This window comes from Microcaecilia unicolor, chromosome 14 (assembly GCF_901765095.1).
Source record: "Microcaecilia unicolor chromosome 14, aMicUni1.1, whole genome shotgun sequence".
NCBI lineage: Eukaryota > Metazoa > Chordata > Amphibia > Gymnophiona > Siphonopidae > Microcaecilia > Microcaecilia unicolor.
In genome coordinates this window covers 43414485-43439738 of record NC_044044.1, presented here as the reverse complement: position 1 = coordinate 43439738, position 25254 = coordinate 43414485, and the positions used below count along the sequence as shown (strand labels likewise).

Sequence of the window (25254 nt, the reverse complement as noted above, 5' to 3'; positions counted from 1 at the left end):
CTAGGTGTGTTTTGTCTTTTTATATTGAGGCTTAATCTGCAGATGTGCTTGAAGTGGGTGGCAGTTTTTATATGCTGGGGTTGATTAAGCCACAGCAGGTGAGGAGCAGTTTATCTGCGTGATAGGTTTGATTGAGATTTGCAAAATGAAGCATGTCTGTTTTTGGCTCTTTAGATGAATATGCTATAGACTTTTGGGTTTTGTTCCTTTTATTTCCTGAGGTAAGGGGCTTGTCATTCTTCTCCCCCCCCCCCCCCCCCCCCTCACCAAACGGGATGTATAAAGTATATTTTAACACTTTTTCCGTTACACTCTTATAAAAGTCATTCTCTTTCGGTGTACACTCCCCCATCTTGTATGAAAAATTGTGCTGAAATATGTCCTATCTAGATCAATAAAATGGGCTGCAGGCTTGTAGGTTGCTCTTATGAGTTAAAGGAGCAGTAAATTATGCTATAAGGGTCCCTGTAAGATGCTTAAATGAACAAGATACAGTGATGGTTCCATTCAATAACCTTCAGATCTCAACTACACCCCTGTAATAGAAAGTTCTCATAGAAATTCTTCCTTTACATATGGACATAACTGTAATACACTCATGAGACACAATGTGATCTGTTCCAAGACAGATTCATGATCAAACATCTGTACTGCTCAGACTGGATGCATCTCTTGCCTCAGATGATGTGCAAAATCCATAATACAGTATAATCACTGTCTTTTGAGTAATACCTTTTTTCCTTTATTAGTCAAAGGAAGAATCCACTCAGGTACTGTAAAAAAAAAAAAGACCTTAAGGCCTGCCTGTTCTGCCTCCCTCTACCTTGTACTTGATTCCCCCAAAAGGTTAATCTCTTCACCCCAACCTGCCAGCTACTCTTCTGACTCGGACTCAAAAATCCCCTCAAGCCACATCTGCTTCATTGATCCTGGTTCAGTCCCTGACTCTTCAGCTGCAGCTTCATCCGTGGGCTGTAGGACTGACTTCCGTGCTTCTTCTTCCAGCTGTGCGGGCAGACCTCATTGTTGACTGACCTTGGTGCTTCCTTACTCTTGTGGCTGTGCAGATGAAATCTCATATTCTGTGCAAATTCTGCATTGTGCAATTCCCCCAGGTGTAAACATGGCCCACAAATAATTTCACCACTCTTAGGCTTTGCAGGGGAATACCTCTGAACTCCAGATGTGGATCATTGCTCATCCTCCCTCTTGTTCAGAGACATTTAGAATATTTTAGAGATCTTCCTCTGAAGAGCAAGTGGTATGTTGTAGCATATAGACTCTCTTGAGCCTCTATCCATTTTGGGTCAAGTTGTGCCTCTTGAAGGTTGCTGAGTGATACATTAGCACAAGAATATCATCCTGGTATCTATAGGCACAGGGTTTTGATACTGACTCCCCCTCCCCCATAGGGCAATTTGAATTTTCTTGAAGTGTGTGGGGTGCCCCCCCCCCTCAGAATTTCTGATGTGGTGGCTTTTTTGTTTTTTTAACCCGCTTTAGAGCCTCTTGCCCTACCACGGTAATTAGGCTTGACTTTTAAAACTGGGTCTGCACTCTCTAAAAGGAGACAAAGTGCTACTTAGCCTTAAAGCAAGATGCTTTATTTTTGTATGGTCACTTCTTTTCTGAATTATTTAGTAAAACTGATCCCCTCCTGTTTCATGCCTTGCAGCCTGCCCTCTGATCCAAGCAATCTGTATCTTTGCTTTGTGTGCTGCTGTTTTAGCTCATTGTTTGAAGTGTCGCATCAGAGCTTGTAAACTTGGTGTCACTTATTTAAACTAGAAATGGGGGGAAGGCCAACAGTCGCTCAAAAGTGCATGGTTCGGGATAAGGTATCTTTCAAAGATATCACCAAAACAGGGAAGATAGGGTATCCTGATAGTGAGGTTGCAAAAAGAGACCGTAGTAGATCAGGTGTCCTTAAAAATAAAAATCAGACAAAAGATTGCAAATTAATACTGTCAAGTACTAAGCATCATGTAAATAGGAACAACAAACATGTCTATATGTGAATGCCAGGAGCCTAAGAAATAAGATGGGAGTATTAGAATGTATTGGCACTAAATGAAAAATTAGATATAATAGGCATCTCTGAGACCTGGTGGAAGGAGGATAACCAGTGGGACACTGTCATACAGGGGTACAAATTATATTGTAGTGATAGGGTGGATCAAATTGGTGGAGGGGTGGCATTGTATATTAACGAGAGCCTTGAATCAAATAGATTGAAAATTCTGGCCAGGATGAACAGATGGATGCAGAAATGATAAAGGAAATTAGGGACGCAAACAAACTGGGCAACACAATAATAATGGGTGATCATATTTAATGTAACATCGGGCACGCTAGGGAGGTAAAATTCCTTGATGAAATTAAGGACAGCTTTATGGAGCAGCTGGTACAGGAGACGACGAGAGAAGGAAAAATTCTAGACCTAGTCCTTAGTGGAGCGCATGATCTGGTACGGGAGGTAATGGTGCTGGGACTGCTTGATAACAGTGATCATAATATGATCGGATTTGATATTAGCTTTGAAGTACACATAGGAAATCAAATACGTTAGCATTTAACTTTAAAAAAGGAGACTATGAGAAGAACGGTGAAAAGAAAGAGGAACAACTGCGAAAGTCAAAAATTTACATCAGGCATGGATGCTGTTCAAAAACACCATCCTAGAAGCCCAGGCCAAATATATTCCGCGTATTAAAAAAGGAGGACGGAAGACCAAATGACAGCCGACGTGGTTAAAAAGTGAGGTGAAGGAAGCTATTAGAGCTAAAAGAAAATCCTTCAGAAAATGGAAGAAGGAACTGACTGAAAATAAGAAACAGCATAAGGAATGTCAAGTCAAATGCAAAGCGCTGATAAGGAAGGCTAAGAGGGACTTCGAAAAAAAGATTGTGTTGGAGGCAAAAACACATAGTAAAAATTTTTTTTAGGTATATTAAAAGCAGGAACTCGGCAAAAGAATCGGTTGGACCGCTAGATGACCGAGGAGTAAAAGGGGCGATCAGGGAGGACAAAGCCGTAGCGGAGAGATTAAATGAATTCTTTGCTGTGGTCTTCACCGAGGAAGATTTGGGTGGGATATCGGTGCCAGAAATGGTATTCGAAGCTGACGAGTCGGAGAAACATAATGAATTCTCTGTAAACCTGGAGGATGTAATGTGGCAGTTCTACAAACTGAAGAGTAGCCAATCTCCTGGACCGGATGGTATTCATCCCAGAGTACTGATAGAACTGAAAAATGAGCTTGTGGAGCTATTGTTAGTAATATGTAATTTATTCTTAAAATCTAGCGTGGTACTAGAAGATTGGAGGGTGGCCAATGTAACGCCGATTTTTTTTTTTTTTAAAAGGTTCCAGAGGAGATCCGGGAAATTATAGACCGGTGAATCTGACGTCTGGGCCGGGCAAAATGATAGAGACTATTAAGAACAAAATTACAGAGCATATTCAAAAGCATGGATTAATAAGACAAAGTCAACATGGATTTAGTGAAGGGAAATCTTGCCTCGCCAATCTACTACATTTCTTTGAAAAGGTGAACAAACCTGTGGATAAAGGTGAGCTGGTTGATATTGTGTATCTGGATTTTCAGAAGGCGTTTGACAAAGTACCTCATGAAAGACTCCAAAGGAAATTGGAGAGTCATGGGATAGGAGGTAGTGTTCTATTGTGGATTAAAAACTGGTTACAAGATAGAAAACAGAGAGTAGGGTTAAATGGTCAGTATTCTCAATGGAGAAGGGTAGTTAGTGGGGTTCCCCAGGGGTCTGTGCTGGGACCGCTGCTTTTTAACATACTTATAAATGACCTAGAGATGGGAGTAACTAGTGAGGTAATTAAATTTGCTGATGACACAGTTATTCAAAGTCGTTAAATCGTGGGAGGATTGTGAAAAATTACAAGAGGACCTTACGAGACTGGGCGTCTAAATGGCAGATGACGTTTAATGGGAGCAAGTGCAAAGTGATGCATGTGGGAAAGAGGAACCCGAATTACAGCTACATCATGCAAGGTTCCACATTAGGAGTCACGGACCAAGAAAGGGATCTAGGTGTCGTCGTTGATGATACGTTGAAACCTTCTGCTCAGTGTGCTGCTGCGGCTAAGAAAGCAAATAGAATGTTAGGTATTATCAGGAAAGGCCTGGAAAACAAAAATGAGGATGTTATAATGCCTTTGTATCGCTCCACGGTGCAACCGCACCTCGAATATTGTGTTCAATTCTGGTCGCCGCATCTCAAAAAAGATATAGTAGAATTTGAAAAGGTACAGAGAAGGGTGACAAAAATGATAAAGGGGATGGGACGACTTCTCTATGAGGAAAGGCTAAAGCGGCTAGGGCTTTCAGCTTGGAGAAAACGCTGCTGAGGGGAGATATGATAGAGGTCTATAAAATGAGTGGAGTTGAACGGGTAGATGTGAAGTGTCTGTTTACGCTTTCCAAAAATACTAGGACTAGGGGGCATGCGATGAAGCTACAATGTAGTAAACTTAAAACTAATTGGAGAAAAATTTTCTTCACTCAAACATGTAATTAAACTCTGGAATTTGTTGCCAGAGAATGTGGTAAAGGCGGTTAGCTTACTGGAGTTTAAAAAAGGTTTGGACGACTTCCTAAAGGAATAAATAGTCCATGGATGATTATTAAATGGACTTGGGGAAAATCCACTATTTCGGGGATAAGCAGTATAAAATGTTTTGTACTTGTTTGGGATCTTGCCAGGTATTTGTGACCTGGATTGGCCACTGTTGGAAACAGGATGCTGGGCTTGATGGACCTTTGGTCGTTCCCAGTATGGCAATACTTTATGTACTTATGGTGTAGGATGGCATCTGTGCAGACATCATTCACAGTAAGTCACAGCCAAGAAGATAATTTGATCACTTCACTCTTGGCAGAAGTAGTGCCAGTTGTAGACAGTTTCATAGCCAGATGGTGAGCATTGACAGCATTCAGATGGGACTGATTTGATCCAGTGAACCGAGTTGTAGGGCACATTACCACTGGCCCAGGGCTCTTGAGCCATGCTGTTGACTGTAGTGGTGTTTAGACCACATTGATTAAGCTGTATCTGCTCAGAAACCCTATCTTTTCTAGCAGCCGCTGAGTTTGGAATTGAGTGAATGTCAATCTGTTTTTTGTCATACAAAGTTGAGGAATAGCTTAGTGGTTAGAGCAGCAGGCTGAGAGCCGGGGAAGCTATAAGATGCTTCTGGTGACCTTGGGCAAGTCACGTCACTACAAGCCCTTTAGGGATAGAGAAGTACATACTCGATCTGCATGAAACTAACCTTGAGCAACCAAAGAAAACATATGAACTAAAGTTGAATAAAAGGCTTTCTGGTATTCACAACTGCTTCCCTCCCCCCTCCAATTTGTGAACGTTGATAGTATCTGCTCTTGTGTCCGCCACTGTTCCCTGCCCCTCGGCCTGGGTTGCTGATCCAAAACTCTAGCCAAGCTCTATCAAAGTATTAAGATCTGGTTTGGCTCAGTTAAAGTATTTACTCATCAACCCTTCTGTAATTTAAATCTAAAATGAATCTGTTTAATACTTGCAAATATGAAATCAAATGAGATGAAACATATATTGGGACTAGGGGGGGGGAGGTGTCTGTTATCCTCCTGTAGCTACAGTTCAGTACAACCACAGTCTACTTAAAATAGCTAAAGATCTGAGAGTGACATATTTTAATCTTTATTGCTCTTTGTTACAGCCACACCAAATTATTGAAGTAGGGGGTTTTATCTTCCATGTCTTCTCTCCTGTATTGAGACTTGGATAAGATGCTGACATCAGAAGATAATACAGCTCCACCTTCTAAAACACTGCCACTTGATAATCCTTTGCTGGTTCTGTTATGTTCAGATTTACAAAAGTAGGACTTTGGGAGCTGATTTGGGGGAAGATGGCACTCTACAAACAGATGTTTAAGAAATGATTTTGTAGAAGGTGCAGGGGAGCTTTCTGATCACAGATGTCAGAAAGCAGGAGAGATGGACTTGAGTGGCCCATTGAATGTTTAGGCTCCTGGCTGGGGCTTTTCCCTTTTAGCTAGGACTACAGCAGTACTTCTTGTTTCACAGGACAAGGTTCCAATCGGGCATACCCTCACCCTCCTACACTTTGTCAGAAAGAGCCTTTCGTACTTCTCATACTAAGGACAAGGTATCAATCTGCCTGTGTCCTTCGAGAACCCACACTGGAGGCTACATCAGTCTCTCATAGCCAGCTTGGCGTGAACTTTCTGAACATGGACCTCTATTGGAAGCAGTTGGAAGTAAGTGGTAATGCCATGGCCCTGTCTAGAAGACTGGGCCTCAGATACTTTGTGAGGAAGGTACTGGCAGCCTGGCCCGAGTGGACCTATAACACTCTCCCTCCCTGCATTTTTATGCACGTGCTGGTGATGAACTTTAAGGCATGTTTGTTCTGGTTTTTGAAGATTGGAGCAGCGCAGTCTGGCAGCTCACTGTTCCTGCTTTTTCTCTGCTTCTTCCTTCCCCTCCTCTTGCGTCTTGCGGGTAAAAAATCCAAACTGTTAGAGAGAGGCAAACTGTCAGTGCACTCAAAAGCATAACAAAAATTCTGTTGGTGGATGTATAGTGTAACCTACTAAATAAGGCTAAAAGGATTGTAACTTATGCTCAGTGCAGATTCCCTCCATTTTTTTTTTATGCATCACTGTTTAGGAACTAATAATGGCATGGTGTTTAAGTTTGCAAAAGACAGGTTCCGCTCACAGTTCTAATACCAGCTGTTAATATGTTCTGATAGGCACAGAAATGCCTCAGTCCCTGACCTGGTTGCTTTAAGATTTAGTGCCTGACAAGTTATCTAATTTTGCCACAGCAATTACTGGGCTGGAGCTCTGGCATTGTCAGTTAGGTTTTTCCTACACAAACTTTGAAACGTTTCTCATATTTTACCTTCCAGAGAATAATTATTATCAGGGTTAGCAGCAGGAGTCCCCCTATGACACTGCCGATGAGAATCCACAGGGACAGGGGGATCATCTTGGCCTGAATGACTTCCAGAACCGTCTGGCAACAGAAGAAAAGAATGTTGTTGGGGTTTTGTTTTTTTTATTGGAAAGGAGAAAACTTTAGAAAGGAGTGGTGGACTTTGGTCCTGGGGCACTGGGTTCGATTCCCACTGCAGCTCCTCGCGACTCTGGGCAAGTCACCTAACCCTCCATTGCCCCAGGTACAAATAAGTACCTGTATATAATATGTAAGCCGCATTGAGCCTGCTATGAGTGGGAAAGCGCGGGGTACAAATGTAAGAAAAAAATGCATTTGCTTTTCAGCCAGTGTATGCTGTCTGCTGCCACTATCTGTAATCTTTGACAGTAGCTCTAAGGTGAGCCTAGCCTCCTTCCCTTGCTAGATAAATTCTAATAAAAATAAATAAAATAAGGTGGTTCTGCCTGTAAATCACCTCTAGATAAAACCTACAAAAGTACAATACCAAATACGATTATTGTGTGATGATTGATGTGCAGTCAGCAGCAGTGAGGACAGGGCCCATTAACTTGCATCCCTCTTCATTATTCTTGTGGTAGCTGCTTCACCATATAACATCTGTAATTATCCTCTCCCCACTTGAACTGGCTAACAACAAACAGCATTTTAAATAGGTAACTGTTCACCATGCACAAAAAATTAACAAGTCTGGCTTATCTTGTGTTTGCCATTTTCTTTCCTTTGATTTCTCTTCCCATCAAACTCCACCCCCCCCCCCCCCCCCCACCCCACTCTTTCATGGTAGAGACACAAACAGTTCAGTGCAGGGATGTGAGATGATGTTAGGAAAGGAATGGAAAACAGAAATGAGGTCTTTATATCACTCCATAGTATGATTGCACTTAGAATACGGTCACCACATCTCAAAAAAAATATAGTGAAATTAGAAAAGGTACAGAGAAGAGTGACAAAAATGATAAAGTTGATGGGATGACGTCCCTATGAGGAAAGGCTAAAGTGGCTAGGGCTCTTCAGCTTGGAGAAAAGACAGCTGAGGGGAGATATGATAGAGGTCTATAAAATAATGAGTGGAGCGGAACGGGTAGATATGAAGTGTCTGTTTACTCTTTCTAAAAATACTAGGACTAGGGGGCATGCAATGAAGTTACAAAGTAGTACATTTAAAACAAATTGGAGAAAATATTTCTTCACTCAACATGTAATTAAACTCTGGAATTCATTGCCAGAGAATGTGGTAAAAGCAGTTAGCGGGGGTTTAAAAAAAGGTTTGGCTAACTTCTAGAAGTCCATAAGCCATTATTAAGATGGACTTGGGGAAAATCCACTGCTTACATCTAGGATATGCAGCATAAAATGTATATACTGTTTTGGGATCTTGCCAGGTACTTGTCACTGGACGTCATGGACTGTTGGTCTGTCCCAGTATGGCAACACTTAATGTACTTATGTACAACATTCTGGGTATTGTACCCAGAATGCATGGGGACATATCATCACAGACCTTCATTTCAGTGCTCTTACAATAAATCAACCTGCAATAACTCTGTTCATTGGTCCTTCTGTCATCTATTTAATGTTATTTTCATAAGTATTTTTAATATCGGTGCAAAGGATCATCCATCTTTCCTACCTCTCTCCGCCGCATGCTTTCCATAAGGAAGAGGACGCTGTTGTCTCTCGCCTCCAGTACAAACTCGCTTGTCACTTTCACAGACTTGAATTGTGCCTGTTGCAAATGGGAAAAGAGTGTGGTGTGGTGATGGGGTAAAGCTCTTGGAAGAGGAAAGGCAGACACTCTCCCCCTTCTTTCTCCCCACCAAGCTGCTGCCACGTGGGAGCACAGGCTCAAGCAGTTCTGGAAGTGCACCCCCCCCCCCCTTTCTAAGAGCTATAGCATAGTACATAAGCTGTATAGGACCATAGATGTGAATTTGGACTTAACCCACACCTTTCTTAATTGTTCAAAATGAGTCTCATTCAGTTATGGGAGGGGCCCTTTACTAAGCTGCATTAGGCACATGTTAAAGGCTATTGCAGGAAGCAGGCAGTTTTGAAATGTACATGTGCTAACTGCATTCTAATGATTTTATTTTATTTTTTGAGGCAGCGTGTTGGGTGGAGAGTAGGTATTCCTGTCCTAAGTAGTTAGTTCATCTATATTACTGCACGGTAACTGGTTAGTACACGGATAACACTGGAGCCCTTTCAGGACAGGTGCTATGTCTTTCCTTTTTTAAAATCCTATTCAACTTGGGTTCCAAGAGTAGAGGACACACAGTTTCACATGTGTAACGAGAACAGACAATCTTTATTCAAAGCACCAAACTCTGAATAAAGGTTGTCTGTTCTCCTTATGTGGTGAAGTTGTGCGTCCATTTCAAATGGCCACATGCTGATGGCAACACATGCACAAGGTTCTTAATGCACAAAATAGAAAATCTGGGTTTTTACAGCTGCTGTAACCATGGCCTTAATGCATGGAAAAGACCTGTGTCAGGGCACGCTAAGGCCGATTTTGACTGCAGCTGTGACAATGGAGGGAGAATTGACTTCCTCAAGAGCTCGAGGAGTGGCAGTAAGCTTTGAAGCAGGTGTCCTGGTTCTCAGCCCTCCTGCTTTAATTAGGTTATAGTTATCACTAAAGATGGTAGCCAGATCCAGAACTAATGCAAGTAGGTCCTATGGGCAGAATAGAGAGTATTGACAAGGTGGTTGAACTGTCACTATACAGCCAGCTTGCTGTGACAGTGAATGTGAAGATGGTTGATATGATGAATGGTTATTATAGGGTTGATATACTGGAAAATGGGTTTACCTGGTTGGGGAGGGATCCAGGTGCTGAAGTTACTTAGGGTTAGGAGGTATAAGGATGAGGGGTGAGTGGAGAAGAAGCCTGAGTGGTGGGCACTCTCCCAGACTAACCTCACCTTTGCAAAGAAGTCATCATGAATGAGCCGGAGGACAGCCAGTGTAATCTCTGTTTTATGGCCCACTGCTTGCAGTTGGCAGGTCACTGTTTCACACCAGCTGTTGCTGCAGTTCTGGGGATACAGGTAGGAATAGGAATGCACATGTTAGGCTAATTTTCTTTGGGGGGTGGGGAGTCAAAGAATGCTCAAATCATGTCTGCTAGGAATGACGTGAACCTGACTTTGGTAGGCTGAATGGCATGGTTGTGTATACTGTAGAGCTGTGTATTAGTAGATTTGTTGAAATCCATCATATAGCTGAAGTGTATTTCTCAACTGTGAACATTTTCCTTACCAGTCTGTCTGCATGCATGAGATCTTGGGGGTGAATGGGGCTCACCCCATGCTCCCTCCTCTTTTCCTCTGTCATGTTACGTATAGTGCATGTGGCCTTTAAGACACAAAATCGTGCAAAGTCAGAATACAGCAGGGCTTGGGAGGACCTGAAGAAACCTGATCACTCCAGATGTGCTCCCAGATGCCACCTTTTTAGTATACAGGGCAGATCTGCTCAGGGGTACTTTCCACAAAGTAGGCATGGCAGCTTTGATTAAAGGAATGTTCCAGAATTTCTTCATAATCCAATCTGAATACCTGAAGAAAAGGGGGTGAGGTATATTCTAGAAGATTTTTTTTTTTTTGGGGGGTGGGGGGGGGGGGGAGATGTATTAGTGCAGGGTTACCAACTAGCTCCAGTTACTTGGTCCTGGTTACTAATTCTTGCTGCTGTAGGAAAAGCAAGGCGGCAAACCAGGACCTGCCTTACTGAGGTAACCTGGAGCTACATAGAGACACATCCTAAGGCAGGGATGGGTAATCACTGTCCTCAAAGGCCACAACCCAGTGGGCTTTTCTAGATTTCTACAATGAATATGCATGAGATATATATTTGCATACAATGGAGGCAGTACATGCAAATCAATCTCATATTTCTATTCATTGTAGAAAGCTGGATCACCTAATTAGGTTGTGGCCCTTAGACTGAGGTTACCCACCCCTGCCCTCAGGGAATGCTTCTTAGTTTTTCAGCATTATCACAATAACTATACATGAGCCATTTGCCGATAATGGAGGTCCATCTTACAAGGGTATAGCTCATACATATGTAATGAGGTAACCTTGAAACGCCAGCTGGCTCATTCTGCCTCCAGGAGTGGGTTCAGAAGCATTGCACCAAAGGTGTCTTTGGGCCACTACTGGATCAAGTTTTCAGAATTTCTCTAAATACGCATGAAAAAAAAAATTGCATACAATGGAGTAGTAGGCATGCAGATGTCTCTCATATGCATATTCATTAGGGATATCCTGAAAACCTGTGCTGGCCTTGCATGAGTGATTTGCATACTAAATAGAGTATGCAAATGGATCTCATGCATAGTTCTTGTGGATATCCTGAAAACCTGAGTGGCTCGGATTCCCAAGGACAGGTTTGGGAATCACTGGCATAAGGCCATTTTTCTCTTCTCCATGGCAAGAGGCAGGGCTGGAAGGTGCCCTAAGGGTACCATTACTCCATTGAAATAGACTGTCAGGTGCCCAGGCAGGGAAGGTAGCTGGGACCAGGGATGGTTTGCAGCATGAGTTCTCAACCCAGGGGATGGGGATGGGATTTGTAACCACAGAGGAGGTGTAGCAATTGAAGCAGTTTACATATTATACATAGGTATTTATTGTACACGGGGTGTTCTCAGGCAAGTGGTTCCCAAAGTCTTGGAGGTACTCCAGCCAGTCAGGTTTTCAGGATATCCACAATGAATATTTATGAGACATCTGCATGCAGTGAGGCAGTGCATGCAAATCTCATTCATATTCATTGTGGATATCCTGAAAACCTGACTGGCTGAGGTGCCTCCAAGACCAGGTTTGGGAACCACTACCTTAAGCCAGTGTTTCCCAAGTCCAGTCCTGGAGTACCCCGTACTAAATAATCAGCACCTTTCACAGTAGTTAGGCTTGGTTTATCCCAGTGCATGCAGTGAGCTGTAGTTCCCTATACACAACAAGGCCTATGTCTGCACATCTTCAATAGAAGTAAAGCCAGGAATGACTCAGGGCATTCTGTTCTGCTTATTTCTGGGATCTGTGATGCGGTTTCCTCCAGTGAGGAAGAATTATACTTTCCAGCATGCACCAAGCTGACATGATTGTCCCAGCATTTACTGTGGTACTGATATTGTACTTACATTGTCTGCAATCACTCGGGTGACAGATAAGAAAGTGTTTCTCCCGTAGGCAGCTGCAGGGAGATGAATGTTTGCTGACAGGTTTGTGAGTGGATAGCAGCCCAAATACTGGATCTGTCCAGAGAAAATTTAGAAGTAGCAAGACATCCACTTTCTAAAAATGGTTTTAATAAGATTTGTTTGGTGCTCTTTACTCTCCAGAGCAGTCATATAACTAAGATACAGTGGCATAGCCAGAGGTGGGCTTCGGCCCACCCCAACATTCTGGCACCTTTGTTATGGCTGGTGGCAATCCCCAAGCCCTCGGGTGGCCAGAACATGTCATTCTCCTACTTTCTGCACTATCCACACATTGTCACCATATCCTCACCTCCCTCCCCCCCTAGTGCAAGCTCAGTGCTTGCACATGCAGGAAAACTAAGCGGAGGGGAGAGGTTGGTGCGGTAGTAGTATGTGGATAGTGCCACCGGTTGCAGCAAGTAGAATGACCTTCAGCCAGTGGGGCATAGGGATCCATGCCAGCTCAGGTATTTGTTAGTGGTTGCTAGAGCAGGAAGTGGGGGCAGAAAGCGTGGGGGGGGGGGGGGGGTGCTGCATCCACCCACTTTGGGTTCAAGCCCACCCAAAATATATCTGGCTATGTCTCCTCTAGGATAAGAAAATTCCTCTGTCAAATGATGTATTTATGCATTTTCCCTGATAGGAAATGGTTGAAATCCCTTGAACTGGCTGCTATTGTACATCTATTACAATAACAATTGGTTGGCTTAAATAATTTTATTTATTTAAAAATGTATATTCCACCTACAAAAAAGCGGAATATCACATCCATAATCAAGGTAAACAAACTTCAAATCAAAACAAATAAAAATATAACATATTAGCCCCATGATAACTCATACAAAAAATAATCTCAGCAATTTCAAATAAAACAGTTAGTTGTGTCAAAGTAAAATGTTGAAACACATTAGCTCCATGCCTGCACATGTGTCTTCAGTAGTTTACGAAAAGTTGTCATATTACTACACAATTTAATGACTCCAGGTAGTGCATTTCAAATTTGCAAACCAGCAAGTGAGAAGATCTAATTCCAAGTACAAACATATCATACAGAGTGTAAATCTCCAGTTACCAATAACATTGCCTGCTCTGACCTCAAGGTCCTCAATGGCCTGTACAGAACAATAGAATTTTTCAAATACCAGGGAACAATTTTTCAAATACCAGGGAACAAAAAGTGCATATCATGCTTGATGAATTAAGCTTGCACTTTTATATAGAACTCTAAACTGAATGGGTAACCAGTGCAAAGAACAGGTGTTACATGTTGAAAATGAGAAATACCACTCAGTAAGCAAGCCGCAGCATTCTGTATCATTTGTAGCGCTTGTAATCTAGATTTTGCAATACCCATATACACAGCATTGCAATAATCAATGAGAGAAACTACCATGCTCTGTATCACAGACCGAAAATCACACCGTGATAACATAGGTTTAAACCTATTCAGAAAATGAAGCAGAAAAGAAGCAGTTTTAACAACTGCCAACGCTTGATTTTTCAGAGATAGTTCTGCGTCTAATATCACACCAACTACCCTCATGTTGTCCTTAACTTCCAATACCAAATCTCTCACACATACTGAGTGAGAGTAGGAGTGGAGGAGTGGCCTAGTGGTTAGGGTGGTGGACTTTGGTCCTGGGGAATTGGGTTCGATTCCCACTGCAGCTCCTTGTGACTCTGGGCAAGTCACTTAACCCTCCATTGCCCCATGTAAGCCGCATTGAGCCTGCCATGAGTGGGAAAGCGCAGGGTACAAATGTAACAAAAAATTTAAAAAAATAAAATTTACATTGCTTCAAAGATTTATCATCTCCAAAGAATATCAACTCAGTTTTTTTCAAGTTTAACATAAGTCAGTGAGAAGTCATCCATTGGTGAATTTCATTCATACGTTTATTCTACTCACAACATAACCCAAACCTCCTTGTACTGGAAAGAAAAAGTGAATATTGTCAGCATATATGCTATATTCTACCTGAAGCTGACATATAAATGTTAAATAGTAAAGCAGAAAGAGCTGAACCCTGCGGCACTCCTTTAAATAAAGTCACAACTCGTTATGTTTGTCCTTTACTAAACACCTGAAAAGACCTTCCCTTCAAATATGAGGTAAACCAATCTCACACACCAATCATTTTCAATTGTGACAACAGGTCAACATCTAGTGTGTCAAAAGCCACTGACACATCCAAGGATGTAAAACAATATGTCAGACCTTTATCATTTCCTCTTCTAATCGCATCCAAAGTTGACAAGAATAGAATCTTCACACCATGGCCCATCCGAAAACCATACTGATGTTTATCCAAACACGCCACACTGTCTACAAATTCCACCAACTGTTTGAGAACTAATTTTTCAACCACCTTCATGATCACAGGTACAACAGAGATGGGCCTATAATTACTTAAAACTGATGCATCCAATGACACTCCCTTTATCAAAGGTTTCACTGTAGAAGGCTTACACTTTTCAGGAACTTTCCCCAAATATAAAAATTTAATCGCAGTTGAGTTCACAGGGATACAGAAGAAGTTAGACTCCTAACCACGACTGTTGAACAAGGATCCACCAAAGGTCGAGTAGGAGTCAACGCTGAAATAATTCCTTCTACTTACCTTTCAGTTGGCAATTTAAATTCTGTCCAAATATCATTAGACGCCACATTATTATTCTGGAATAAAGACACATCGGCTACATAGTAACATAGCAGATGACGGCAGAAAAAGACCTGCATGGTTCATCCAGTCTGCCCAAGACAAACTCATATGTGTATACCTTACCTTGAATTTGTACCTGTCCTTTTCAGGGCACAGACCATATAAGTCTGCCCAGCAGTATTTCCCGCCTCCCAACCACCAGTCCCGCCTCCCATCACCGGCTCTGGTACAGACCGTATAAGTCTGCCCTCCCCTATCCTCGCCTCCCAACCACCACCCCCTCTTCCCCCCACCTGCTCCGCCACCCAATTTCAGCTAAGCTTCTGAGGATACATTCCTTCTGCACATGATTCCTCTATGCATATCCCACGCATGTTTGAACTCCGTTACCGTTTTCATCTCCACCACCTCCCGCGGGAGGGCATTCAAAGCGTCTACCACCCTCTCCGTGAAAAAATACTTCCTGACATCTTTCCTGAGTCTGCCCCCCTTCAATCTCATTTCATGTCCTCTCGTTCTACCGCCTTCCCATCTCCGGAAAAGATTCATTTGCGGATTAATACCTTTCAAATATTTGAACGTCTGTATCATATCACCCCTGTTCCTCCTTTCCTCCAGGGTGTACATGTTCAGGTCAGCAAGCCTCTCTTCATACGTCTTGGAACGTAAATCCCATACCATCCTCGTAGCTTTTCTTTGCACCGCTTCCATTTTTTTAACATCCTTCGCAAGATACGGCCTCCAAAACTGAACACAATACTCCAGGTGGGGCCTCACCAACGTCTTATACAGGGGCATTAAAACCTCCTTTCTTCTGCTGGTCACTCCTCTCTATACAGCCTAGCAATCTTCTAGATACGGCCACCGCCTTGTCGCACTGTTTCGTCGCCTTCAGGTCCTCAGATACTATCACCCCAAGATCCCTCTCCCCGTCCGTGCCTATCAGACTCTCCCCGCCTAACACATACGTCTCCCTTGGATTTCTACTCCCTAAGTGCATCACTTTGCATTTCTTCGCATTGAATTTTAATTGCCAAATGTTAGACCATTCTTCTAGCTTCTTCAGATCTTTTTTCATGTTTTCCACTCCCTCCGGGGTGTCCACTCTGTTGCAAATCTTGGTGTCATCCGCAAAAAGGCAAACTTTACTTTGTAACCCTTCGGCAATGTCACTCACAAATATATTGAACAGAATCGGCCCCAGCACCGATCCCTGAGGCACTCCACTACTCACCTTTCCCTCCTCCGAGCGAACTCCATTCACCACCACCCTCTGGGCGTCTGTCCGTCAACCAGTTCCTAATCCAGTTCACCACTTCGGGTCCTATCTTCAGGCCGTCTAGTGGGGAACCGTGTCAAAAGCCTTGCTGAAATCTAAGTAGATGACGTCCATAGCACGTCCTTGATTTAATTCTCCTGTCACCCAGTCAAAGAATTCAATGAGATTCGTTTGGCATGATTTCCCTTTGGTGAAACCATGTTGTCTCGGATCTTGCAACTTATTGGCTTCCAGGAAATTCACTATCCTTTCCTTCAGCATGGCTTCCATTACTTTTCCAATAACCGAAGTGAGGCTTACCGGCCTGTAGTTTCCAGCTTCTTCCCTATCCCCACTTTTGTGAAGAGGGACCACCTCCGCCGTTCTCCAATCCCTCGGAACCTCTCCCGTCTCCAAGGATTTATTAAACAAGTCTTTAAGAGGACCCGCCAGAACCTCTCTGAGCTCCCTCAGTATTCTGGGGTGGATCCCGTCCGGCCCCATGGCTTTGTCCACCTTTAGCTTTCCAAGTTGTTGATACACACTCTCTTCTGTGAACGGCGCTCTATGCACCTCATTCTCAGGTGTACTTTTGCCAGTCCCTCTCGGTCTTTCCCCAGGGTTTTCTTCAGTGAAAACAGAACAAAACTATCCAACCTTTCCAACTTCTGTACCAAGAGCCATGCAAGGGTCTCTGCCTCAGGACCAGGTTATCACAATCATGACCTTCTACTAGTTGTTTTACTGTATAAAATAGTTCTTTTGGTTTATTCATAGCTGTGTGAATCTTTTTAAAATATTGATTTCTCTCCTCCTCACAGAACTTCAAATATTCTGTCAACCTAAGCTTGTAACTTTCAAAATCTATTTCCACCACACTCTTTCAATTTGTCATAACTCTCTTCTTAGCTGAAAAACTGCCTGAGTCTTCCTTCAATGCTAAACCAAGAGAATCATACCACTCGTCTACCAAATCATAAAATAAACTCTGCTCATCAAAATTTAACAACGGCATCCAGAGTTCTTTTAAATCACTAATTGTGAAATTTGGTCTCACTAACCCCTTTCTTGAAACAGCATTATCTGACCAGCCAACTACATCAATCTTCGGTAGCTGACAAAGTTCCTGCAAAAATGCAGGAGATAAAAAAAAAAAAAAAAATCTAAAATATTCCCTGCCACATATATAGAACCATTAATTACTTGACAAAAAGACAACACCTTAAGCATCTACAACAACACTGGTTCAGACCCATGCAACAAACCTTCATCCATCTTAACAGGTATATTAAAATCACCTAGAATACAAAGCCTATCCAATGTAATAGGCAAACCACTTAACATTTTTTGAAAAAAGGAGAGCAATTACCCTTCATTATTCTAAGTGGCTAGCTACACATAGACTCATGCTAGTACCAGTCACTACTAGGATTTCCAAAAATCAGTCACTTGAGCACAACACAACTTTAAATCTAGATTCTTCCGCATAAGACTCAATGACCCACCCCCACATTTGTACTTTATTATTTATTTATTTTATTTATTGCACTTGTATCCCACATTTTCCCACCTGCTTGCAGGCTCAATGTGGCTTACAAAGACCTGTTATGGCATCGCCATTTCAGGGTACAAAAGATACAATTGGTGTTACAAATATAACAAGGATAACGAGATGATCTGTTCAGGTAATTATAGGAAGAAGATACTCAGAATAAAGGAGGAGTGGTGATGTATTGTGGTTAGTTATGGATTCTCGTGGCAGACTTTGTTGAAGAGATAGGTTTTCAGAGATTTGCGAAAGTTAGTTATTTCGTTAATTGTTTTCAAGTGATTTGTTAGTGCATTCCACAACTGCGTGCTCATGTAGGAAAAACTGGACGCATGTGTCAGTCTGTATTTTAGTCCTTTGCAGCTGGGGAAGTGGAGATTAAGAAAAGTGCGGGCAGATCTTTTAGCATTTCTGGGTGGGAGGTCCACGAGGTCTAACGTGTATGACGGGGCGTCTCCGTAAATAATTTTATGAACAATTGTGCAGATCTTGAACACGATACGTTCTTTGAGTGGGAGCCAATGTAATTTCTCTCTTAGGGGTTTTGCACTTTCGTATTTTGTTTTTCCAAATATAAGTCTGGCTGCGGTATTTTGGGCAGTTTGAAGTTTCTTGATGATCTGTTCTTTACAGCCAGCGTAGAGTGCATTGCAGTAGTCCAGGTGACTTAGTACCATTGATTGTACCAGGTTTCGAAAAATGGCCCTTGGGAAGAAAGGTTTGACTCTTTTGAGTTTCCACATGGAGTGGAACATTTTCTTAATCGTATTCTTCACGTGGGTTTCAAGTGTGAGATTTCGATCAATGGTAACTCCAAGAATTTTCAGAGTGTTTGAGGCGGGAAGGGAGAAGTTTGGGGTGGTTATGGTGGAGTATTTATTTATTTATTTGTAGCATTTGTAGCCCACATTTTCCCATCGATTTGCAGGCTCAATGTGGTTTACATTTGCCGTAATGGTGGTTGCCATTTCCGGGTAACAGAATTACAAAGGCATTGCATTAAGGTGCATACATACACGGAAAAGAAGAATACATTATAGTATTGTATATTGGTTCTTGAGTGATAGATTGGAGTGGAGGAGTGGCCTAGTGGTTAGGGTGGTGGACTTTGGTCCTGGGGAACTGAGGAACTGAGTTCGATTCCCGGCGCAGGCAGCTCCTTGTGACTCTGGGCAAGTCACTTAACCCTCCATTGCCCGTTGCATTGAGCCTGCCATGAGTGGGAAAGCGCGAGATACAAATGTAACAAAAATAAAATGAATTGTAACATACATTATTTGTGTTATGTTGTGAGGTGAGTATAAAACATTGTGTTTTTTTCTGCATTAAGTTTTAGCTGAAATGCATCCGCCCTTTCCCAATGAAAGCCAGGTGGACAACATTGATTCACAAGTACCTTATCAGAATTTAACAGCCATGATTCTGTAGTGCATAATAAACTAAATCCATATCCTCCACAAAATCTTGAATCATTACTAATTTATTCTTCACAGATCTAGTGTTAACTAAACCAACATTTATCAATGCAGTTTTTAATATTTGATCCTGAACTACTTTAACAACCTTCAAATTTCCCAGATCCCTTCCCGTGCTATTAGTGAATCCAGCTCACTATGCAACCAGAGCCTCCTCACAGGGACTGTGATATGTGATATTTTCGCCATGCAAAAAACAGCACAGGTAGTCCAAGGGAGGATGAACAACCAATAATGTAATCATTAACATTTTACTGAAGAAGGACCCAACTTGGCCAAGTTTTGGCAATAGCCTTTATCAAGGGTCATCAAATTCTTCAAAAGGGACTAGGAAGCACATAGTTGAAAACACTCTTAGTTGAAAACACTCTCCTGCGAGTGTAAAGGCATTCCTTCACATGATGGAGAGATATCTTGGCCACACCCAGGCAAGTGTGATTAGGCCATGGAGACTACCCAATAATGATACAGGTTCTCTAGGGCAGGGGTTCTCAAGCTAGACCTCAGGCCTACATGACCAGTCAGGTTTTCAGGCTATCTGTAATAAATGTGTAAATCTCTCATGGATATTTGTTGTGGATAACCTGAAAACACAACTGGGTCACTGAGGAGAGGTTAAAGACCACTGCTTTGGGGTTAAATTCCAGCCCAAGCCTGTCAGAGGTTTACTGGGCAGACCCTAAGGTGCACCAGCCTCCCACCTTTCATCAGACATGGAGATATCGCACATCATCAGACCACTGACTTCTTAAAGACATAAGCCAAAGACCTTAAATTATGAAGCAGCCCATGGTCGAGACCCCTCAACCTCCTAAAACTCCATTGGGGAAGGACTTTATACTGTAGAGTGCTTGTACAAGAAACACAGGTGTGACCTATAATCTTTCACAGGCTAGAGAGGGTGGCTGCAGGAAGAAATAAAACATTACCTTGAAGGTGGTTCTGAATTCAGGTCCAGAGCCCTGCTGTGCTCTACGAGACTGTTGGATTTCATAGCGGTTGAGGGTTGATTCACTGTGTAGGGAAGACACAGATAGACCTAGTTCAATGAACACCAACAAATAGGCATGGGGGCAGGAGGCAGAGAAATTATACTGAAATTTAACTTCTTTAAGGTGCAAAGGTGAGTTTAGAGTTTGCTGCCTTCTGACTGCTGCTATTAGTGTTTACACAATCCATTGTGCTTATTAGGATTCTCACATCACCCACTTTTATTTATTTCTCTTTGACCTATTCCCTCCTATCTGCATCTGATCGCTAATATTGTGCATGTGGGCACCAATTGCATCCCTTGCTAATAGGAGAGGAGAGAGGCCATCTTGAGTTGAGTGAGCTTGTCCATCATGGCCCTTGATTGCAGCCCACTACCAAACTTGACAGCGGATCCTGGAGAACTGCAGCCTCCATGCACATTGCAAGCTGCTCAGCAAAAGTGAAAGCCATCTTTGCCCTGGGGAAATGGCCAGGACATGTGAGGGGGTAAGCGCTTCCCTGTTGCTCCCTCCTCCTCACCTGGATATGAAAAGTTCTGGTGCATAGCGAATGAAGGCCGATAGCTGGGCTGTGTTGTCAGCCAGTGTCTCGTTCCTCTCTGTGCTGTCACTGCAAAGGGCGGAAGCAAGACCTCAGTCAAAAAAAAAACAAAAAAACAGCTGAGAAAATGGAGGCAAAGACAGAGATATGCAGAAGAAAATGCAGCCAAGAGGCAAGAACTAGCTCCCAGCTTGCTGTTTCCATGAAATATTTGTGTATCTTAATTCCATGTCCTGCAGCCCCCCTCCCCCCCAGTTCTTCATTCATAATAATTCCTCGTTCTCAGTTACAAACAGGTCTATGTCCTGTTATGGGGGTCTTGGGAGAAAACATCTGGTTTGGAGCAAGTGTCACCATAGGGCAGTGGTTAATAGCATAAGCCATGCAGCTTTACAAGTCTCAGCCCAGACCTCAGGGGTTCAGGATATCCACAACAAATATGCAGGAGATAGATTCACATACCAAGGAGGCAGTGCATGCAAATCTATCTCATGCATATTCATTTGTGAATATCCTGAATGGATGTGTGTTCCCAGAGGATATGTTGGTGGCAGAGGCTGAGCTGAGCCAGGCCGGGTTTTACCCCTCTCTGCAGAGAATGGCACAGTGTTTCAACGTTTCTGTCTTTATGTCCATTTACTCCCAATTCCATCACCAATGCTTAAGCTTAAATTCAGCTTCCCCCTTTCCCTCCGCCTTCCCTGCTTGCATACCAAGGCCAGTAACTTTTTTACCCTGCTGCATGCTGGGAAGTGTAGTTCTCTGAAAAGGTCCCTTAGTTATCTGTTATTAAAAATATAATAAATTCCTTTTACTCTAAATTTTGAGTTATCTCCACTACAACCTACCACATGCCAGAAAATTGTTCATTTCTATCCCAGGTCAGGGATCATCATCTGCTTATACTGAAGCCCACCCTAGTCCGAGAAGGAATTAGACCGTGTGGTGCCACTGTTTTCAGATTATGGACATTGTGGCCTCATTCATGGCAGTGGCTGAAAATCGAATGACCACTGCCAGGGATGGGCCTGGGGGAAATTCAGCTGTGCTACAGGATTCTTCATGCACTTCAGCTTCATTGCAGAATAGAAGTTTGACTGAAGCCAGTGGACACTTCTTTCCAGGGTGGCAGAGGTGGGGGTGGGGTGGAGGTGGGGGCATGATTCTCCGGGCCCAACGCCAGAAGGTTCTGCTCCCTCAGTTTGTCTCTCCTTCTCCTGTGTGTCGGGACTTGGCTGATTCTGTTAACACGATAACCCGGGTCCCAGCACGCAGGAACAGAAGAGTGACAGACTGAGGAAGGAGCAGATGCAGGAAGGTAAGGGGGGGCGAGGGGCGGTGGAGGCCCAAGTGGGGGGGACTGCAGTGGCCGTGGCCCTGCTCTGGACCAGGCTCTCTCTCTCAGCAGCCCTGCATCTTTCTTACCTAGTTGCTGTTAGCTTTATGTGCAGGCGGTTCAGCAGTGTGGAACAGCTGAACTCGAAGTCCAGCAGGAGGCTCACCTGTGGAGAGATGAGCAGCTGTGACTGCCTGGTGAGGAAGAAGATCTCCCTGCCCTGCTGAATCTGTATTCTGGTTTGGTTCTGATCCCTTGTGATATGGACCTTGCCCTAGATCTGGAGAGTCTTCCTCTTAAGAGGAGAGGATAATCTGGTCCCCAGACCCAGGCCTCTAATCATTGATCTATCTGCCAAGATTACCACAATATTGTCATAGGAGACTTTTCCACTGGACCTGAACTGATTCATTTTACCCAGGCCACCAAATATATCATAGGTGAAATGAGTAGGATTTGAACTGGGGGCCTAGTGTTAAAGGCACTGCAAGCTATTCCTCACCCATGAAACACTACTCTTGTGACAATGGTACTTATCAGCTGGGCCTGAAAACCTATCTGACCTAGGATCCCCTCACCTTTGCAGAGGCTCGGAAAACAGGATAGCCTACGGTACAGGACCTGGTATTGCCTGAAACGGCTGTGCACTCAACTTTCAGCTGCGAGTCCCCCTAACAAACAGATAAAGAATTAGGTAAGATGAGGTGCCAAGTGCACCTCGACTGTCCCCAGGCCGTAAGAGGAAAAACAGAGAGGCAGGAGGCTTGACTCACCTTGACTGACAGGCTGGCAAAGTGCAGATTTTTGGAAAACCAAACTTTTAGACTGGTGTTGTAGGCATTCTCTCCCCGGTTCTCCAAAAGGATGTCCATGGCGAGCTTCTTCCTACCTTGATGGATAGTGTAAGGCTTCTGCCTGAAAGGACAGAGTAGTTATTTTGCCCTAGGTTACCCATTTTTCTGCCTAATCTATATTAAGGTGAGAAAGTTTTGGCCTGATCATGCTCTGTCCCTTACCTTGTGCCAGTGATATCCGTGTGGGCCTGGAGCATTAAATCGGTGACACACACATTGTCGTTGCCACAGTCTTTAAAGAAAGGTACCTGAAATGAGCCGATAAGATACGGGGTTAGTGTTTTCACACCACCGAGCAGATGCAGCACAGCTACAAGCTTTACTCCACCCCACCCCATGTGTTTAAACATAGAGGCAGTGCTTTTTTTGTGCCGGCACCTTTTTTCCCCCTGGCGAGTCCTGCACCCTTCTTCTCACTCCCCTACTTACTACTACGTTGCACTCGGCAGCACGAACGGTGCAGGCAGCGATTGAAAGAGGTTGGCAGCATCGGAGCTTCCCTCTGCGACTCCTGCCTACGTTGTTTCAACTTCATGAAGCCCGCACCAATGTAAGAGAGTGAACTAACCCTTTCTACGTCTCCATTAAAGCTACTGTGTAATGCACAGTTCTAGTTTTCCGCACACTTCTCAGCATCAGGACTGAAAGCTAATAGGTTTTTTACCATGGATTTTAATAGGCTGTGTGATGGTGTCTTGAGTACACAATTCTTTGCTGCATCATGCACTTAGAAAACTGTGCACAGATGTCACACTATCCCTTGCAAGCTTTCAGTATCAGAACTTAGGTTTCTACCTGAGGCAGTGGAAGATTAGGTGACTTGCCTAAGATCACAAGGAGCTGAAGTTAGAGTTGAACCCTGGATGGCCTAATTCTCATCCCTCTGCTCTACCCATTAGGCTATTCCTCCACTCTGGGGAATCAGCTCAGGTCTCACCATTTTTCTAACCATAGTGGCACACTTCTCATCCAGCACCGGGCCAGAGTCTGATTCATCGAGGACGAAGCGCACTGTGACTCCAATTGGCCTCAGGTAGTCGGAGGTGTCCTGTGGGGAGAGAGCAGTCTGGCCTTAGCAGGGCATGTTCTAGGCTAATGAAAGACCTGTGCAAAAATTAAAAAGGGCATCACCAATCTCCCTCAGCGACAGCTCCAGCACACATTCCCTCCTGTCGTGACAGAAGCTCCAGCACACGCTCCCTCCTGTCATGACAGAGGCTCCAGCACACGCTCCCTCCTGTCGTGACAGAAGCTCCAGCACACAATCCCTCCTGTCGTGACAGAGGCTCCCTCTTTCTCTCTCCCTACCCAGCACCCCTTCTTGCTATTTCCCCCACCCCATGCCTTTCCCTTTCCCTACATACTGTGGAAGGGTATAGAGGGAGGTGCTGGTTGCCCTTGAGCTAAAGCCAGTCCTGGGCCACAGCATGCTCTACCACCACAAGTGGGCAGACATGATGAGTGTGCAGGATCACTAAAGAGTCTCGTGCGCCTCATTATCTTTAGATCGTTCCTATATTGGCTAAAGGAGAGAAATCGAATCCTTCCGAGTATCTTGTTCTCTCCAGGATGGATGAAAAAGCAATACTCACAATGACGTGGAAGTCCAGCGTTTGGCAGGTCGTGTTGCCTACGTGCACTCGCAGCCCTTTCTGGAGCAGCTTCTGAGAGTTCTGATCAAACACTGCCCTGGTGCTGACTTTCCTGTCATCAAGTGACACGTTGTACCGTATGTCTGAGCCCAGATGCAAAAAAAAAAGGGGGGGGGGGAGGGAACAGTCAGAACAGCTACAGCTCCCAGGCTCCAGCCATGCTGTGCTTAAAGCACTCATCCCACTGCATTCTGGGTCATGTAGTTCTTTACCTACTGGGACGCTGAGGGGATGGGCTCCTAGCTTTTTCTCTGTCATCTTTTAAGGGGGGTTGGGGGAAGAGAGTAGTGATTGTACTTCTGGTCTTGGAGACCACAATGGTCACCGAGATGGTCTTCTTTTGCTGCTGCTAGCTCAAGTGCCTAACTAAATAAAAATCCCACCTTCCCCCAAAAAACCAGAGAAGCCCTATGTCTAATGACAGCCGACCCAGAGCTCCTGCATGACAACTGCTAACACACACCTTCTGCGATGCAACTTACCGAACTGAGTGTCCCATTTCCCCGGGGACCTGGACAGCACCCTAAAGCAGACAGTAGCCGATAAGCACACAGATTCCTTGCCATGCCGCTGACAGTTTTTCTGGATCACGTTGATGGATGAGGGGTTGATGGTGATGGAAGTATTCACTTGCGCAATGCTCCGAGACCTGTTTCGTGCAGATGCAGAAAAAGAGCACAGATGATGGTATACGGAGTGTCTGGCACGATTATTTGGAT

The 25254-nt window shown here is 43.8% G+C and overlaps 2 protein-coding genes across 2 annotated transcripts in view; one reads left to right on the top strand and one right to left on the bottom strand.

The window, feature by feature from the left end:
• Positions 1–16, top strand: part of RNF115 (ring finger protein 115) — a 49381-nt gene extending 49365 nt beyond the window's left edge. The window contains exon 10 of the transcript XR_003940018.1: positions 5–16. The gene's annotated coding sequence lies outside the window, so the exon portion shown is untranslated. The remainder of the gene's footprint in view (positions 1–4) is intronic.
• A 5660-nt stretch (positions 17–5676) lies between these two features.
• The window catches only part of ITGA10 (integrin subunit alpha 10), a 49363-nt gene continuing 29785 nt past the window's right edge, over positions 5677–25254 (bottom strand). The window contains exons 16-30 of the mRNA XM_030187649.1: positions 25018–25184; positions 24476–24618; positions 23821–23931; positions 23046–23131; positions 22803–22944; positions 22608–22700; positions 22119–22195; positions 20673–20762; positions 20090–20174; positions 12156–12269; positions 10268–10363; positions 9931–10044; positions 8634–8729; positions 6947–7060; positions 5677–6555 (exon numbers count right to left, since the gene is read on the bottom strand). Of these exons, the coding sequence (XP_030043509.1) occupies positions 6487–6555; positions 6947–7060; positions 8634–8729; positions 9931–10044; positions 10268–10363; positions 12156–12269; positions 20090–20174; positions 20673–20762; positions 22119–22195; positions 22608–22700; positions 22803–22944; positions 23046–23131; positions 23821–23931; positions 24476–24618; positions 25018–25184 (1597 nt within the window). The 3' untranslated portion in view covers positions 5677–6486. The remainder of the gene's footprint in view (positions 6556–6946; positions 7061–8633; positions 8730–9930; positions 10045–10267; positions 10364–12155; positions 12270–20089; positions 20175–20672; positions 20763–22118; positions 22196–22607; positions 22701–22802; positions 22945–23045; positions 23132–23820; positions 23932–24475; positions 24619–25017; positions 25185–25254) is intronic.